This window comes from Chrysochloris asiatica, unplaced genomic scaffold (assembly GCF_000296735.1).
Source record: "Chrysochloris asiatica unplaced genomic scaffold, ChrAsi1.0 scaffold00130, whole genome shotgun sequence".
Lineage (NCBI taxonomy): Eukaryota > Metazoa > Chordata > Mammalia > Afrosoricida > Chrysochloridae > Chrysochloris > Chrysochloris asiatica.
In genome coordinates this window covers 8,537,168-8,554,880 of record NW_006408648.1, presented here as the reverse complement: position 1 = coordinate 8,554,880, position 17,713 = coordinate 8,537,168, and the positions used below count along the sequence as shown (strand labels likewise).

At 44.3% G+C, this 17,713-nt stretch overlaps 1 protein-coding gene across 1 annotated transcript in view; it reads left to right on the top strand.

Annotated features, from left to right (window-relative positions):
- Positions 1-14,594: 14,594 nt before the first annotated feature.
- MFI2 (antigen p97 (melanoma associated) identified by monoclonal antibodies 133.2 and 96.5) overlaps positions 14,595-17,713 on the top strand; it is a 41,625-nt gene continuing 38,506 nt past the window's right edge. Inside the window, exons 1-2 of the mRNA XM_006869442.1 lie at positions 14,595-14,643; positions 16,493-16,647. Of these exons, the coding sequence (XP_006869504.1) occupies positions 14,595-14,643; positions 16,493-16,647 (204 nt within the window). The remainder of the gene's footprint in view (positions 14,644-16,492; positions 16,648-17,713) is intronic.

Sequence of the window (17,713 nt, the reverse complement as noted above, 5' to 3'; positions counted from 1 at the left end):
CTGCCAGAAGAGCAAGCAGGTCTATGTTGAAAGAAGTACAGCCAGAATGCTCCTTAGAAGCAAGGATGGCAAGACTTTGTCTCATACTTAGGATATGTTTTCAGGAGGGGCAAGTCCCTGGAGAAAGACATTACACTTAGTAAAGTGGAGGGTCAGTGAAAAAGAGGAAGCCCCCACAATGAGATGTATTGACACCATGGTAGCAGCAATGGGTTCAAGAATAATAATTGTGAGGGTGGCACAAGACTGGGCACTGTTTTGTTCGGTTGTACGTGGGGTTGCTATGAGTCAGAACTCGACACCTAACAACAAACCACAGTAATAGTTACTCAGTTCAATGGTGGACAGCAAGGATCATTCCCACCCCATCTGTACACAGGATTGACAAGGATGGGCAACTTGGATATTGGCTACCCAAAATGGAGGAGGGAGGGAGGCAGCAAAGATACAAAGTGACTGGCTTACAAGTCTAGATGGGATTGGTGAAAGGAGATGGGAATAAGACTCTTGTGTTTCAATAGTGAGTGACTGGTATCAGGACTGATTGGGAATGTTGCAAATGTAAAGGTAGACGTTTTGTAACAAAAGGAAGGGAGTGGTTGATCTTGCAGCCCAGGAGCAAGATCAAGGGAGAAGAGTGGAGTGCGGGACCCTAGCCAGAGATGGCGGCAGAGATGATGACGTGGAGATACAGAGTGGCTGGGGACTCTAGACTCAAGGAGGGAGAGAGGCTAGCATGCAGGGTATACCCTTTGGTTATTAAATGGTTATATATTCCTGAGTGCTTTGGTGTACATAAAAAAAAAAAAACGGATTGGAAGCAAATGCTGTTGAATGATGACGCATGGAGGGGATTGTAATCATTGCAATGAAACTAAATACGATAGAATGAATGTAAAGATGATGCTCTTCCCTGTAAAAATTATCACTCAGTTCACAATAAAAACTTTAAAAAGAAAAAAATATGCAATCACTTCCCTGATGAGACCTGCTAGGAGTGGTCAGTAAACTGAAGGATATTTCTTCTATAGTGTGGCCTGCTTCCAATATATTGGACACTTGGACAAAGCTTGCTGCTTTCTGCTGGGTCTGGATCTTGCATCTGGCCCATCACCTGACCTCCAGTTTGTTGGGCAGTGGTGTCCTGAGAGTTCTCGGCAGCCTGCCATCTGCCTGCCTATGGTGTGACTTGCTGATCTTGGTTCATCAGCCCTACAGCTACAAAAGTCCAAAGACGTGACCCACAGACTTGAGACTTGCCCATCTCTACAACTGTGTCAGCCACTTCCTTGATATGAATTTTTCTTGTATCTACATACATAAGCATCACTGGTTTTGTTTCTCTAGAGAACCCACCCTGGGACACAGAACTATCCTGTGAGTTTTCAAGGGTTTCCAAGCTGTCATTATTTACAGAAGCAGTCTGCCTCATCCTTCTGAGAAGAAGTTTGTGGGTTTGAAATAATGAATTAATTGTTGATAAACACACACCTTCATAAAATAAATTTTTTTGACAAACCTCACAAGTTATTCTGATAAAACAATATTTCAAACATTATGCTTACTGACTTGACTTAAAAAAATTGTTATACGTAAAAAAAAAAAAATGGCAAGGCCTGCCATCAAGGATAAGCACTCGAACTTGATGTCACTTAAACAATTAAGAACATGTCATTAAGATGCATTAGTAATTACTAGTGAGTGAAAAGCAAAAGTTGGAAACGGGAAGGATCAGTAGTTGGAAAACACAGCTTTGGGAATAGAAACGAAGCTGGAGATCACATGATAAAATTTTGCAAGACCAATGACAAAGCAAATACCTGTTTGCAGCAAAATAAATGGTGACTATACACATGGACCTCACCAGATGAAATACACAGGAGTCAAATTGATTACATCTGTGGGAAGAGATGATGGAAAAGCTCAATATCATCAGCCAAAAATAGGCCAAGGGCCTACTGTGAAATATACTATCAATTGCTCATATGCAAATTCAAGCTGAAGATAAAACAAGTCCATGAGAACCAAATTATGACTTTGAACATATCCCACCTGAATTTAGAGACTATCTCAAGAACAGATTTGACCAAAGACCAGAAAAGTTGTGAGATGACATCAAGAACATACATGAAGAGAGCAAAAGTTCATTTTAAAAGGAAAGAAAGAGACAAAAATAGATGGCAGAAGAACTATGAAACTTGCTCTTCGACGTAGAGAAGCTAAAATAACTGGAAGAAACAGTGAAAACTAAACAAAATTTCAAAGGTCAGCTCTAGAAGACAAAGTTCTATGATGAAATATGCAAAAACATGGAGTTAGAAAACCAAAAGGCAAGAACACAGCGTTTCTCAAGCTGAAAGAACTGAAGAAAAAGTTCAAGTCTGGGTTGTGATACTGAAGTATCCGATGGCCCTGATGTGACGCTGTGGATTAATGTGCAGGACTGAAAAGTCAGTTTGATCTGCAAGGTTGGCGGTTCAAGAACCAGCCACTCCTCAAAAACCCTATGCAGGATTGCTGTGGGACGGAACTGACTCAACAGCACTTAACAACAACAATGGCAAAATATTAAATGACCCAGGGAGCATCAAAAGAAGATTGAAGATATGCCCTGGTGTGGCGCTGTAGGATAAACATTGGACTGCTAACCACAAGGTTGGTGGTTCAAACCCACCAGCCACTCCTCAAAAATCCTATACTTCCTTGGCTTCTATTTCACCACCTGTAAATTTATTCAAGATCAGAGACCTTTAGGTTGCTATGAATCAGAACTGACTCAAAGGCATCTAACAATAGCAACAACAAAAAGAATTGGTCAATGTTCAACCATTTCAAGAGGTAGCATATGATCAAGAACCAATGGTGTTGAAGAAAGAAGTCCAAGCTGCATTGAAGGCACTGATGAAAACAGTGTTCCAGGTATTGATGAAATACGAATTGAAATGTTTCAACAAACTGAGGCAACACTGCAGGTGCTCACTTACCTCTGTCAAGAAACATGGAAGACAGCTACCTGGTCAACCAATTGGAAGAGATCCATATTTGTTCCCATTCCAAAGAAAAGTGACCCAACAGAATGTGGAAATCATCAAATATCATTACTATTATATGCAAGTAAAATTTTCCTGAAGACAACTCAAAAATGGTTGTCACAATATACCGACAAGGAGCTGCCAGAAATTCAAGTCAGATCTAGAAGAGGATGTGGAACTAGGGTATCATTGCTGACATCATATGGATGTTGGCTGAAAGCAGAGAATATCAGAAAAATGTTTACTTGTGCTTTATTGACTATACAAAGGCATTTAGTTGTGTTTACCATAGCAAACTATTGATAACATTGCAAGGAATAGGAATTCCAGAACACTTTATTGTGCTCATGAGGAACCTGCAAATATACCAAGAGGCAGTTAGTTATTTGAACAGAACAAGTGGATACTGAGTAGTTTAAAATCAGTAAAGTCGTGTGCCAGGGTTGTAATTCTTTCACCATACATATTCAAACACAATGCTTTGCAAATCTGAGAAACTGGATTATATGAAGAAGAATGTGGCATCAGGGTTGGAGAAAGATCATTAACCTGTGATGTGCAGATGACAGAATCTTGCTTGCTAGAAATCAAGAGGAAATTACATACATGATGAATCTACAGACTTCAGTATGGATTGCATCTCAATATAAAGAAAAAAAAATCCTTACAACTGGATTTATGATAAATGGAGAACATTTATGATAAAATGGAAAACAGATTGAAGTTGTCAAAGACTTCATTTTGCTTAGATCCACAACATTCATGGAAGCAGCACCCGAGGAATCAAATGTATTGCATTAGGCAAAAAACTTTAAAGTGTCAAGAGAGCAAAGAGGTCACTTTTAGGACCAAGGTTCAGCTGACCCAAGCCATGGTATTTTCAGTCACCTTATATGCATGTGTAATTTGGAAGACCATACAAGAATCAACACATTTGAATTATGTTGTTGGAGAATACTGAGAGTATCATGGACTGACAGAAGAACAAACAGCTCTGTCTTGGAAGAGGTCTAGTCAGAGCGCTCCTTAGAGACTAGGATGGTGAGATTTTGTCTTCCCTACTTTGGACATCATGGTCCCCAGGAGGGACCAGTAACTGGAGGACATCATGCTTGGTTAAGTGGAAGGTTAGTGAAAGATAGGAAGAACCTCAAAGAGAAAGATTGACACTGTGGCAGAATCAATGGACTCAATTGTGAGCATGGCATAGGACCAGGCAGCGCTTCATCCTGTTGTGCATAGGGTCACTATGAGTGTATACCTAACAATATTAGGGCAAACAGTTACTTTCTAAGAGTCTCTGGCCTTGAATATTTTAAATTTACAGGCGGTGAAACAGACACCTAATGATGCCCCCGTTTTAACCAAGATTGCACTGTAAATCAGGAACCGAGCCAAGAGTACAACATTTTAACACTTGGAACAATGGGTTTTCTACCACTCCAGCTCCTCTTCCTCCTATGCTGGGAGCGAAATTTAATGAGTTATTCATTCCCCTGAGAGCTGAATTACTAATTAAAGGCAAGTAAGTACCAGTAAGCTAATGATATTTCATTAAGGTTATTTACATCTTGAAAGACATTAAATATAAATGTCATTCTTCTGACCCCAGATTAAATCGTGTGGTGTTTTTGTCCAATGTTTAAGATTCTCACTGGCTTGGATGACAGTACATTGTCACACACAAAACAGACTGTGGACAAAAAAAGGACTGTGGAATCAGATCTGGATTTAAGTACTAGCTCTGCTACTTAATAGTTATGTAGCTGATCTTGGGCAAGTCCTGTCATCCCTGATAACTGTCTGTCTGTAAAATGGTGATATTTTAAGGGTCATTGATACCATTGGGGCTAACATTTAGTACACTTCTGATTCCTTTGGAATCAGAATACTTGAATTAAGTTTTGACTTTCCATATGCAGATTAATCTGAGCCTTAATTATGTCATACACTGAATGGAGTTGAAGAACTGCCTAGCAGGATTGTTATAAAGGTTAAAGGAGTGTGTACAAAATACCTATCACAGCATTTGATACTAACACTATCTATCCTTTCCCTTACTCTGGAAGGTGTTCATAGTAACAGAAGACCATCAGAAGATGATCTTCATTCATCAGCCATAGAAAAAAATCCTTTCACAGACTTAGTTAATATTATTTACAGTTCAGTCCCTATAATCATATTTGCCTATCTTCTACAAAATATCCCAATTTTTTGTCAAAGATGCTGTAATGTGTGACCTACCCTAACCTAAAAAGAGCCCTGGTGGTGCAAATGATTTAAGTAATGAAGAACAAAGATGTCAGCTTGAGGACTAAGGTGTGCCTGACCCAAGCCATGGTATTTTCAATAACCTCACATGCATGCAAAAGCTGACAGTGAATGAGGAAGACCATAGAAGAATTGATGCTTTTGAGTTATGGTGTTGGAGGAGAACACTGAAAGTGCCATGGGCTTCCAAAAGAACCAATAGATCTGTTTTGGAAGAAGTGCAGTCAGAGTGCTCCTTGGAGGCCAATATGGACAAACTTCATCTCTCATACTTCGGACATATTGTCAGGAGGGACCATTTACTGGAGAAGGATATGTTTGGTAAGGGTCAGAGAAAAAGAGGAAGCCCCTCAGTGAGATGGATTGGCAAAGTGGCAGCATCGATGGGCTCAAGTGTGGCCACAATTGTGAGGTTGTCTGGGGCCATCAAGTTGGTTCTAATTCAGAGACTCTATGTAGAACAGAACAAAATATTGCCTGGTCCAGTTACTCCCACACAACTGTTTTTCTGTTTAAGCCCATTGCTGCTGCCACTGTGTCAATCCATCTTGTTGGGGTCTTCTTCTTTTTCACTAACCCTCCACTTTACGAAACATGATAACTTTCTTCAGGTCACTACTGATAATATGTCCGAAGTGTGAGAGACGAAGTCTCACCATCTTAGCTTCTAAGGAGCATTCTAACTATACTCTTACAACACAGACAGTTCATGGTACTTTCGATTCTTTTCCTACGCCATAATTCAAATACAGTGATTCTTCTACAGTGTTCCTTATTCAATATCCAACTTTTATATGCACGTGAGGTGATTGAAAATACCATGGCTTAGGTCAGACGCACCTTAGTTCTCAAACTGACATCTTTGTTCTTGAACATTTTAAAGAGGTCTTGCACAGCAGATTTGCTTAGTGCAATACATTGTTTGATTTCCTGACTGCTGCTTCCAAGAGTGTTGATAGTGGATACAAGCAAAATGAAGTGTTTGACAATTTCAATCTTTTCTTCATTTATCATGATGTTTCTTATTGGTTCAGTGGTGAGGATTTTTGTTTTCTTTAAGGCTTATGCCATTCTGAAGGCATAGCCTTTGATCTTCATCAGTATTTTAAGTCGTCTTTGCTTCCAAAAATGAAAGGATTAAACAAAAACAAAAAAATTTAGTTGGTTTAGAGATTATTGTCAGATCTTTTTATCCACCTTCATCCCCCATCTCCATCTTTACTCAGATTCACCAATTTGCAAATGAAATCACTGTCAAAACTGATACAAGGCTACTTTCAGCTCATCAAAATCCACTTTGTTTACCATGCTATACAAAGTAAAGACAGAGGATGGCAGCTCCTGGAATTGCAGAGGAGCTGGAAATGGGAACCACAGAAGGTGCACTCTGATCATCTGGCATGGGTACTGAACTGGGACAGAGGCATACGAGGAAAATGCCACCTTATTTCAGACCAGACGTCCACCTAAGGAGAAAAGCAGCACAAAGTGCACATGCAGGTGTGATGGAGAGCCCAGTTCGAACTGCCAGAGTTCAGAGGAGGCCAAAGGCATCGGGGCTATAATTAGGAAAGCTGCTCAAAGAAGGACTTGTATTGTGCCTTGAAGAAAGGCAAGAGACTCAGATGGGGAGGATACAACTATTAGGAGATGGCGGTAGTAAGATGACAAGGCAGAAATTGAGGTGGGAAACAGTCACAAAATGAGCATGGCAGTGGGTATGCGAAGAAGCACTACTGCAGGAGAGGAAGGTGGTGGTGGAGGATTCACTGAGCACATATTTCATTCCAGGAACACGCTTTAGGGTAAGTTTAGATCTAGGACTCCATGAAGGAGAGAAGGGTGGTCCAAGTTGCGCTTTAGGAACAGTCATTTTATGGATGGCTGCATCAGGAAGGAAGCAGATTAGAGGTTGGGACAGGGTTTTAGGGGTCCGAGGGTGGATGTAAGGACCTGTGTTAGAATGATGGCAGTGGAAACGATAGCAAGAAAAATTAAGACATTAAGGGAGACTCAGTGACATTTGGTGACAGACTTCATAATGGGGAAGAAAGAGGTTAAGAAGCACTAAAATGACAGAGAGAATGTTCTACTAAGTACAACCATTAATGACCATAGTGGTGGTGGTGTGCCTTGGAGTCCGTTACGACTCATAGAGACCTTGTATGGGGTTTCTAAGACTGTGAATCTTTATGGGAGCAGAGAGCCTCATCTTTCTCCTAAGGAATGGCTGGTAGTTTTTAACTGTTGACCTTGAGGGTAGCAATCTGGCCTTGCTATGTAGTTCAAAAGCTCATAAAGCTTTTTCCTAGCAAAAGTTAGCAAGGGATGTCAGATAAATTACATCTGAAACAAGTACTGAACTTTCAGAGAAAGAAAAGAATCCATTATCAAGAGATGCCTTTTTTCAAGTCTTAAATATCATAAGGAAGTAGATATTTTTGAGCCAACAACTCTTACAAGATTTAGAAAACCTTTTTGTAGACATTCATAGTGAAGAACATATGGGACTTTCATACACTTCATCTTTTCTTTAGCCATCCCATCTGTGTGGTAAAGGAATCTAATTTTAGACATCCTAAAGAAGAAAGATTACATCATTTGTTCTAATCCTTATTTTCTCTCATCAGAAAATTCATTATACTGTATCTTAAGTTCTACATGCTAATTGTTTTGTGTGCTGAATTTGATGGACTAGAGTTTGTTTTTTCTTAATCTAGTTAGCTGAAATAAAACTGTTCATTAACGATTAGCACAAATAATGAATATATATGGTCAATGGTGTTGTTGTTGAGCGTTGTCAAGTAGATTCCAACTCATGGATACCCTGTATAGGGTTTCTGAGACTTTAAAATTTTTTTGTGGGAATGTAAAGGTAAACGTTTTGCAACAAAAGAAGGGGAGTGGTTGATCTTGCAGTCCATGAGTGGAGGACCCTGGGACCATCAAGGGAGAAGAGCGGAGTACGGGACCCTATCCAGAGAAGCAGCTATGCCAGAGATGGAGACAGAGATGATGACGTGGAGAGATGGAGCAGCTGGGGACTCTGGACTCAGGGACCGAGAGGGGCTGTGCACTGGCAGCCGGGGTGCTGGCGTGTAGGGTATACCCTTTGGTTGTTTAATTAGTTATATATTCCTGACTGCTTTGGTGTACATAATAAAAAAAAAACAAAAAACAAAAAAACAGAGGGATTGGAAGCAAATGCTGTTGAATGATGATGCATGGAGGAGATTGTAACCATTGCAATGAAACGAAATATGATGGGGTGAATGTAAAGCTGATGCTCTCCTATTAAACTATCACTCAATTCACAGTAAAAACTTAATAAAAAATAAATGAATAAAATCTTGGTGGGAACAGAAAGCAGAAACCCAAATCTCCTGCAGAGCAGCTGGTGGGCTCAAATCACTGATCTTGTGGCTATGGAGTAACCGCGCACCTTTTTGAGTAAAAAAGTAGAACTAAACATAAAGCTAACATAAAGGTTTTTTTCTGAAACACATTGTTGTTTTTGTTAAGTGCTGCCAAGTCAGTTCTAATACATAGAGACCCCCCCATATAGCGTTTCCAAGGAACAGCTGGTGGGTTTGAGCTGCCAACCTTGTGGTTAGGAGTCCAGTGCTTATTCTACAGTGCTACACCAGCACTCCACACATTAGAAATCATCATACTATGATAATCTATAGGATTTCCTATAGGATTTCCAAGACCAAAAATCTTTATGGGGGTAGACAATCTCATCTTTCTCCTGTAGAATGGTGGGTTTGAACTGCTGACCTTGTTAGCAGCCCAGCACAAAATCCACTCTGCCACCAGGGCTCTTTCCAGCGGGAAAAGACTGATAAAGACATGCATGTTACCTGTATGTAGAAAAATCATATGTCAGATCGATCTATGGGGTCAAAAACAGCTGCACTTACCACTTTATTTTATTTATATTTTAAGTTTGAGGAGAAAAACATATTAAGCCTAATGATTAGTAAGCATTGCTATTTTCTTTCCCTGTTATCTGGAGTGCCAAATATTTTTCTTCGTTGATTAGTAATCAGTGCATGGGGTTGGGAGGGGAGAGGAAGGAAAAAACAAAACAAAACTAAGGCTGTGACTACCAAGTCCATTCTGATTTATGGTGACCCCAGGAGTCCAGAATGTTACTGCTTTGTCTCTGAGTCAAGAGTTCCTTGAGCAATTTGCACTACAACTGTTACTCATGTGTAATATCAGTGATTTCTTAAAATGCTCAGGAGTTACCACCTAAAGAAAATTGATAGCAAATATTTTGAAAAGTAAACTACAATCCTTTGTTTGGAGTTCAACAAACTGGGTTTTCCTTAGGGTGGTGGGCAATCAATACATGGAATATTTCCTAAATTTAAAGAAGGCTATTAGACAATCATGCCTTTAACAAATGAGTTGTTTTCAGTGTGTTGTTCAGAATGGTATCTTCTCCTTTACTACCTTCCTAAATGGATTAAATTTATTTCTTTGAGGACACCAGTTACTGGTATGCCCATATTGGATCAACAGAGTGCTATACCTGAGGGTAAATTATCCATCCGGTAGTCACTCAATTCACAGAAAGCACACATTGTTCTGTAAACAGCCTTTTGGAATCTATCACTCTGCATTTAAAGTTTGTTTTAGGATTATTGGTTCCTGTACAACCACCCAAATATATGGATATTCAGTGTTGATGAGGGTGGGTGGGGAGGGCCTGTCATGGCTTTCAGCATCAGACAATCCATTTCTTGTTTTTCAAGGAGTAGCTGCTCCTTGCCCCCGTAGGTCCAGGGTGACAAAGTACACAAAAAATAGTGGGAAAAACAAGAAACAATCCAAATGTCCTTCAACCAGTGAAGGTTGTTGTTGTTAAGTATTATTGAGTCAGTACTGACTCATAGCGACCTTATTTACAACAGAACAAAACATTGCCTGGTTCCATGCCAATCTCACAATTGCTGCTACATTTGCACTCATTGCTGCAACCACTGTGCCAATCCATCTAGCTGGGGGTCATCCTCTTTTTCTCCGACCCTCCATTTTATCAAATATGATCTCCTTCTCCAGGAACTTATCCCTTCTGGTAGCATGTTCGAAGTTGTTGTTGTTGTTAGGTGCCATCAGGTCAGTACCGACTCACAGCAACCCTATGCACAATAGAACGAAACACTACCTGATCTTAATAGTCTGGGCTGCAAGAAATCTTTCAGGGGAAAAAACACCTTTTATGCTCAGATAATTAATAATAAACTGAACTCAGGGATGAGATATGTGGGTTGTATTACTTTACCCCCAAATTTCATTTTCCTCCCAGCTCCTGGAAGGTAACCCCTCTGGAATTTCCTGATTGATTGGAGTGTTTTGTTACTTATGAAGGGCTTCAGACCTCACCTGAGAGCTTACGCTGATGTAAGCTCTCAGGTAAGAGGGGAGCTCATCACTCCAGAAAAATCCATCATATGATATCAGCCCAACCTCCAGGAAAGAAATGGAGCTGGAGAGTGAGTTCAATTTCTTGACCAATGATGAAATCAGTCCATCATGCTTACTGAGATTCCAGTTAAAAATCTGGACAGTGAAGATCAGCTGAGCTTCCTGATTGGTCAGAAACATCAGTGCACTGGAAGGATAATATGTCCTTGGAAACATAGGTGCTCTGCATTGGGAACCCTCCTAGGCCTCACTGTGTGTGCCTCTTCTTTATGCTGGTCCTGGTTTGTATCCATTTTATTATGACAAAACTGTAATCATAAGTATAGCACTTTCTTAAGTTCTATGAGTCATTCTAGTGAATTATCAAACCTGAGGGGGTGATTGTTGCCAAATTGGTTCCGACTTATAGCGACTCTATATAGGGTTTCCAAGGAGCAGCTGGTGGATTTAAACCACCGACCTTGATATTCAAATCAACCTTTCGGTCCAGTGCATTATCCTGCAGCACCACAGGGGTGGTGGGAACCCCCAAATTTGTAACCAGTTCGTTAGAGAGAAAGAGAGAAAGAGATGGCTCTCTTTTCCCCAAGTTTGTGGCTGGTATCTTGGTATCCTGAGAACTTGTAACCAGTTAGTCAGAAGGACAAGTGACCTGAAAACTCCCAAACTTGCAGCTAATATCTGAAGTCTTGAATAGACTTGGCAGACGGCCCTTTAACCTATGAGACCTGTTGGCAGCCACCCACTCAACCTCTGCAGCAGCAGGATTTCTCTGTAAAGATTGTTGTTGTGAAGTGCCATCAAGTCGATTCTGACCCATGTTTAGGGTTTCCAAGGAGTGACTGGTGAGCTTGAACCACTGACCTTGTGATTCAAATGACTTTGCAGTCTGGTGCATTAACCCACAGCGCCACACCAGGACAGCCTAGAAAATCCTAAACCTTAATGAAATCATCTGCTACAGTCAAGTTTTGAGATGAGTACAGAAAAGAATCAGCATAGGATCTGCCTTTGAAAAGGCTACACACAGACTATTGCATAGCCCAAATGAACTGGGCTTCCCCTAAGTCACGCTTCAAAGGAAAAACACTTTTAAAAGCAAAAAGCTTTTATTCACAAAACATTCTCAATATGTCTACCATTGTTCTGAGTACACGAACTCAGGCACCATCACCAGTCAGCAAATGCGTGATGAGTGATCCGAGGTGTAAAGTGCAGTCTGTTTGGGTACTGCATGCACTGTTCCACTCTGAATTTTTGCTGCACATACCAAGGGCCTCCCAGGATCGGAGTTGATTGGACATCTTCTTAGTCCAAGACACTATAGCACATAGAAACAGAAATGTAGATTATGCTTTACTGAATTGTAAAAATATGAAATTGTCCTAAGTTTCTCAACTCATGGGCTAGACAGTATTAAGGAGTTCATCCATGTATTGCTGGCTCATTTGCCTCCACCTACTGATGCAGGTTCTCCATGCACTCACTACCAAAGGCCCCTTCTTCTTTCTGAGTCTATCCCCTGGCATCAGCTCCTGTTCCTCAGATCCCTCACAAGACAGGCAGTTCCATGCTGGTGGCCAGCCTGAGGGCTTGTAGAGCCAGGAAAAGATAGAGCATCTGACAGGATAGATGGAGAAGAGCTTTTTGTGTTTCATATTGTTGGGTTGGGTGGAGTAAGGATGGAGCTCCCCAAACAGCATTACTTAGGCCTGAACATCTTATGGAAGTGTTAGTGGAGCCATGTCTCTCTCTCCCTCTTATCCCAATATTAGTTCAAGACTGTGGCCAGGGATAGAGTTCAGGCACCATGAGCAAACTGTCCTCAGACTTCTGCTCCTCTTTCGCCCTCCAAGTTTATTCTGACTCATTGCTCCCTGATTACATCCCACCCGTTCTGTTCCTCGGACACATCTAGGTGTGTCTGCTCCCCAGCATCCACGCTCAAGCTAGGGCAGAGTTCCCCATTACATACAGTTATCAATTATATCCATGTCCAGGCCAGGCAGAGGAACCTCCTGTACAAGCCCTGAGCTCAGAGACGGCCAGTCTTCTGATGAGTCAGTGAGGAATGAGCCCAGGAGATAAAGGAAGGGCCTCACTATGAAATATGTTACCTTCTTGGCTGTTACCACTCCGTTTTGGTGTCACCTGGAGTTCTGCCAAAGGAACAATCCTGCCAGTAACCTGGTTGCTCTCTGGAGTCTGCCAAAATGAGCCTTTATACTTATGACTAGGAAGTTGAGACTTATTAAGGACACTTGTCTTTATTCCATCCTCCTAGAATATGTGTGCCTGCTAGAGTCCTTCTGGCAAGGCCATCTGCTAATTGATATGGCAGCTTTGTAAAAATCAGAAAGAGCTGCCCAACTCTGCCTCACAAGTCCAGTAGAGGATGGAGCAACAGCTTCCACTGTGCATGCCTGCTCCATTTCCCCAGAACAGACAGCTACTGGGAAAAGGAGAATAGCTTGTCAGAGCCATAAAGACCTACCTTTTCCATATGAGGAAACTAAGTGGGAAGGAACTTGCCCAAAGCCACACAGAATCTGGATAGCATGACAGTGGGGCTAAGGTCTTCTAAAACCCAGCCATACACTTCCTCTGATTCTTTCCATGTATGGTAAGCATTGGATTCATGACTCAATTGGAAGTGCCATGACTTCCTTCCCAGGGAACAGAGCAGTTTTAGGGGCTGACAAACTTCTCTCTTACTCAGTATTCTTATTGCATGTGTTCTCTAGCCTGGCAAAGAGAGAGGATCTCATTTCTGGGTACCAATAAAGAGACGGTTTTAAAAAAAAAAAAAAGGTGAGGATATAAATGGAGGCAGACAACAGAGTATCCATTTCTGCAGTCCAGCCCCCATGACCTACCCCCAACACACTGGGGGAACGGTAGCTCTGGTCTGGCTGGAACAATGGTTTTCAAACTGTATCGTGCATCAGAATCAAAATCACAGATTGCTGGACCTGAGCCCCAGAGTTTCTAATGCAGTGTGTGTCTACAGTGGAACCTGATAATCTGCTTCTCTAACAAGTTCCCAGATGCTGCGGATCCACGGACTACACTTTGGTAATGAGTGTCCTAGAAAAACTGACGGCCCATCCTCCCTGTCTTGCCTGCTTGCCTCCCTCTTTACACTTTTCTGCTTCCTCCTCCATCCATTTCTTGGACTTCTTCCCATCTTTAAAAACATGATGAAATGAACTAGCTTGACCATCCACTAAATGTGCAGTCTGGGCAAGTCTCCTCTCTTCTCTAGGCCCAGGAGAAGCCATGCCTAGACTGTGTGAGGTCCCTTCCAGCGGACTGTAGCTAATTGACCTTTCAGCTTCCTACCAATTCTGACTGGAATTCTGATCTCTTCTTCCTTCCAAATATCTGAGCTTTTCCTTCTGCACTTGGCCATGATATTTGAAGTCTTTCTAGGACAAGATGCGGAAGGATGCTCTGAAATGCCGGGTAGATTGTTGAGGGGCAAGAGCCTCAGAACAGCCCTTCAGGGCCCTTGAGCCGGGGATATCAGGCCTAGGAGAGCAGGTACCTTTTGGGGATAAGCATGTAATGGTTCCTGTCTCTGTACCCGCCCCACGGTGGTCGAGGATCCAGCAGGGGGCGCCAGAGCGAAGACCTAGGCCAGTGTGGTCAGCTCAGGTGTCCAATCTAGGGTAGGGGTGCGCCCTAGGGGCGTGGACACCGCCCAGGCACGCCCGGGCAGCACTTAAGTAGCTGTTGGCCAGTGTCAGGGAGAAAGCAGGGAGACCGTCCTTCTGTTGCTGAGCCATTTGGACTCAGCCCCGAACACAATCCCAACCCGCACCGGACCCAGCTCAGCCAGCTCTAGACGGCGCCATGCGGGGCCCGAGCGCGGCTCTGTGTCTCTTCCTGACCCTGCGCACCGGTGAGGAGCAGCCGCCCGGCCACGGGAGCTGGGCTCTGGGGCGGGGGCCCTGCAGCTCTCCAGCCCCCTGGTCCCGCGGCCGGGAAGTGTGTCCTGAGGCCGCTTCTCCGAAGGGAAGGGAAGGCGCGGGAACTCACACTGAGTTGAGCAAACGGGGATTATTAGGAGAAACGGCCCGCGGGCTCGCTTAGGAGGGCTTCTTGGAGGAGGCGACCAGACCTCGAAAAAAAGAGGAATTTCTGACAGGCCAGGGAGAGACAGATGCATGCTAGCGAGAGGTGGCCTGGGCCTTTGGAGTGATCCGTTGTGTAGACACGTAGGCAAGCTGGAAGCCCAGCAGGGGATGGGGGCCTGAGAGGCTCTACTACTCCAAAGCCCCCGCCCGAGAGGGAGACGTCCAGGGTTCGCTCTTGGGATGATTCGGAGGGTTTGGGGTGGGGGGAGGGAAGACTAGAATGTCGCCGGGAAGACCATTCCTAGGTGTTGCAGGGGTAGGGGAGGGCACGCAGACGAGAAAGCACCTCAGCCCTCCCAGGGTAGCCAGAGCCTGCTTAGTGGGACCTGAGGCGGACCTGGGGCACGGCTCGCAGGAATTGCAACCACGACTCAGCTGAGAGGATAGGGGTTCGAATCGCCGCTCTGATCGCAGGTGGCACATTCTTCATAAATATAAAAAAAACAAATCCACCTCCCCATAGTCTGAGTCTGGCAGTGGTGGACTGGAAATGGGGCTGTTCTACTTTCCAGGGTGGAGGCCGAGGGAGGAGAAGGGTGACAGGAAGGGAGACAGTGAAAGAATCTGCACCTTAGGGTGGAGGTAGGGAGCGCAGGCTGCCTTGGGAGGGCCACCTGGTAGATGACTGACCATTCCCAGCAGTCCCTGTGGGGTGGGAACTGTCCCAAAGTCACGCTGATGCTCCTTCACAATCTCTAACTGGGGCAGGGTGAGTGGTAGGTAGTGAGGCTCTGCAAAGTCATCAGCCCCGGGGGATTGCTCATCCTTCTGCTGGGCCTCCAAGTTGGTGATCTCTGGGACTCTGACCTGGTCACATCATGGGACAGCAGACAAGCAGAAAATCCACGTGTCTTGAACTCCACATAGGTTTACTTAAAACAACACAGAAGGGGTATTTTCTCAGCTACCTTTCTTGGATTTAAAAAAACAGGCTCAGATACCTGAAGTCACAGCTGGGGAAGAAGAAACTTGAAACCGCCCCCCTGCCCTCCCCACCCCCCTTGACTATGCAACCTCCCCTCTGCCCAGCCTTCCCTCAGCAGCAACATAATTGCAGATGCTCCAAGAGGAGACAACACTCCTAAGTACAGTGGCCCCTCATCTCAGCCGCATGGTCACTGCTCACTGAGGAGGGCCCAGGACGCTGTGGAGTGAGGGAACCTGGTCTGGCAGGGATGGGCAGCAACTTGCCAGTCTGTTGACTGAGCCAGGAATCTCCCTCTAGTGTTCCTTCCACCCCAGGTGGTGGTGGAGGGTAGGTGGTAGCAGAGCTGCTACCTTGCTCTTCTGTGTAGGTCCTAATACGTGGTTCCCAGAAGCATCCCATCTGCCAAGGCCCTGTCCCTAGTGAGAAGACCCTGAGTCCAGGGATACCCATGACCCTACACACTTACCAAGAGCCCAGCCCCTTCCCTGTCTCTGTCACCGCTCTGTACCTTGGTTGCCATTGGGAGGGGACATTGCAGGGGGCATTGCAGAGGACTGGTTGTAAGGGCTGACAGGAGCTGCTGGGACCCAACAGAACCCAAGCACCATATCCATGGCAGAAGTCATGGGGTCAGGATGCTGGAAGACTGGGAGTTGGGTCTCACTGCCCCCCAACCCTGCCCCCAGTGCTTGGCAGGATGGAGGTACGGTGGTGCACCACCTCAGACCCTGAGCAGCAGAAATGCAACGACATGAGCAAGGCCTTCCAGGAAGCAGGCATCCAGCCCTCCCTCCTCTGCGTCCAGGGCATCTCAGCTGACCACTGTACCCAGCTCATCACGGTGAGTCCACTCCCTCTGCCAACACAGACAAGAGGACTCTAACTCAGAAAGGCACACACAACAGTCTCATTCACTGGGAAAGGCCAGCCGTCGTCCTGCTGCCAGGGCTGGCCGATAGGATCTTTTGAGTTCTCCATAACAAGGGCTGGCTTGTTCCCGAAGGGGCCCAGACTAAGCAGTGGGAGGCCTCGGGCAGGGTCTATGCTCAGATGGGCGCCAGTGAACAAAGATGTCTGGAGCTCCAGTTTTCCTACCATAAGGGCCTGCTAGAGGGGGACATAATCCACACTATGGAGAGGGTGGCAGGCAGTGGTGCCCCTTTAGTGGCACATGGTGGTTACCTATTCTGCCATAGAGTTTTCCAGAAGAGGACTTCCTGTATTTCTGGGGAAGGAGGGCCTGGGGAGGGGAAGGAAAGCAGGTCTGAATGACACAATCAGCTAACTGGTTTATGATCCTCAGAGGTGAGACTTTATTGGCAGAGCAAGATATGGAGGGAAGTCCAAGGCTCAGACAAGAGGAGATGTGGTTATCATTTTAGCTCAACCATGACCTGCTCTGAGACCTAATCCGATCTGAGTTCCAGTGGCCAGAGCCTTGTGGCAAGCTCCACAGGAAGGGCAGAGACCTGTTATATGGAAATGTAGTTCTTTCCATGAAACCATCGCACACTGATATAGCACTGCAATTTGTGTTTAAAAAATTAAAAGGGGAAAAAATCAAAGAAGTTACAGGGTTCCGTGTGCATTGTTGTTGTTAAGTGCCATCAAGTCCGTTCCGACTCACAGAGACCCTGTATAGAGTTTCCGAGGTTGTGAATCTTAGCAAGTGTAGAAAGCTGTATCTTTCTCCTACTGAGTAGCCAATGGTCTAGAACTGTCAACCTTGTGGTTTGTAACCCAGTTCAGTATGCATGCTGTTGTTGTTAGGTGACATCGAGTCAGCACCGACTCATAGTGACCCTATGCACAGCAGAACAAAACACTGCCCGATCCTGGGCCAACCTCACTACTGTTGCCACACTTGAGTCCATCGATGCTGCCACCTGGCCAATCCATCTCGTTGG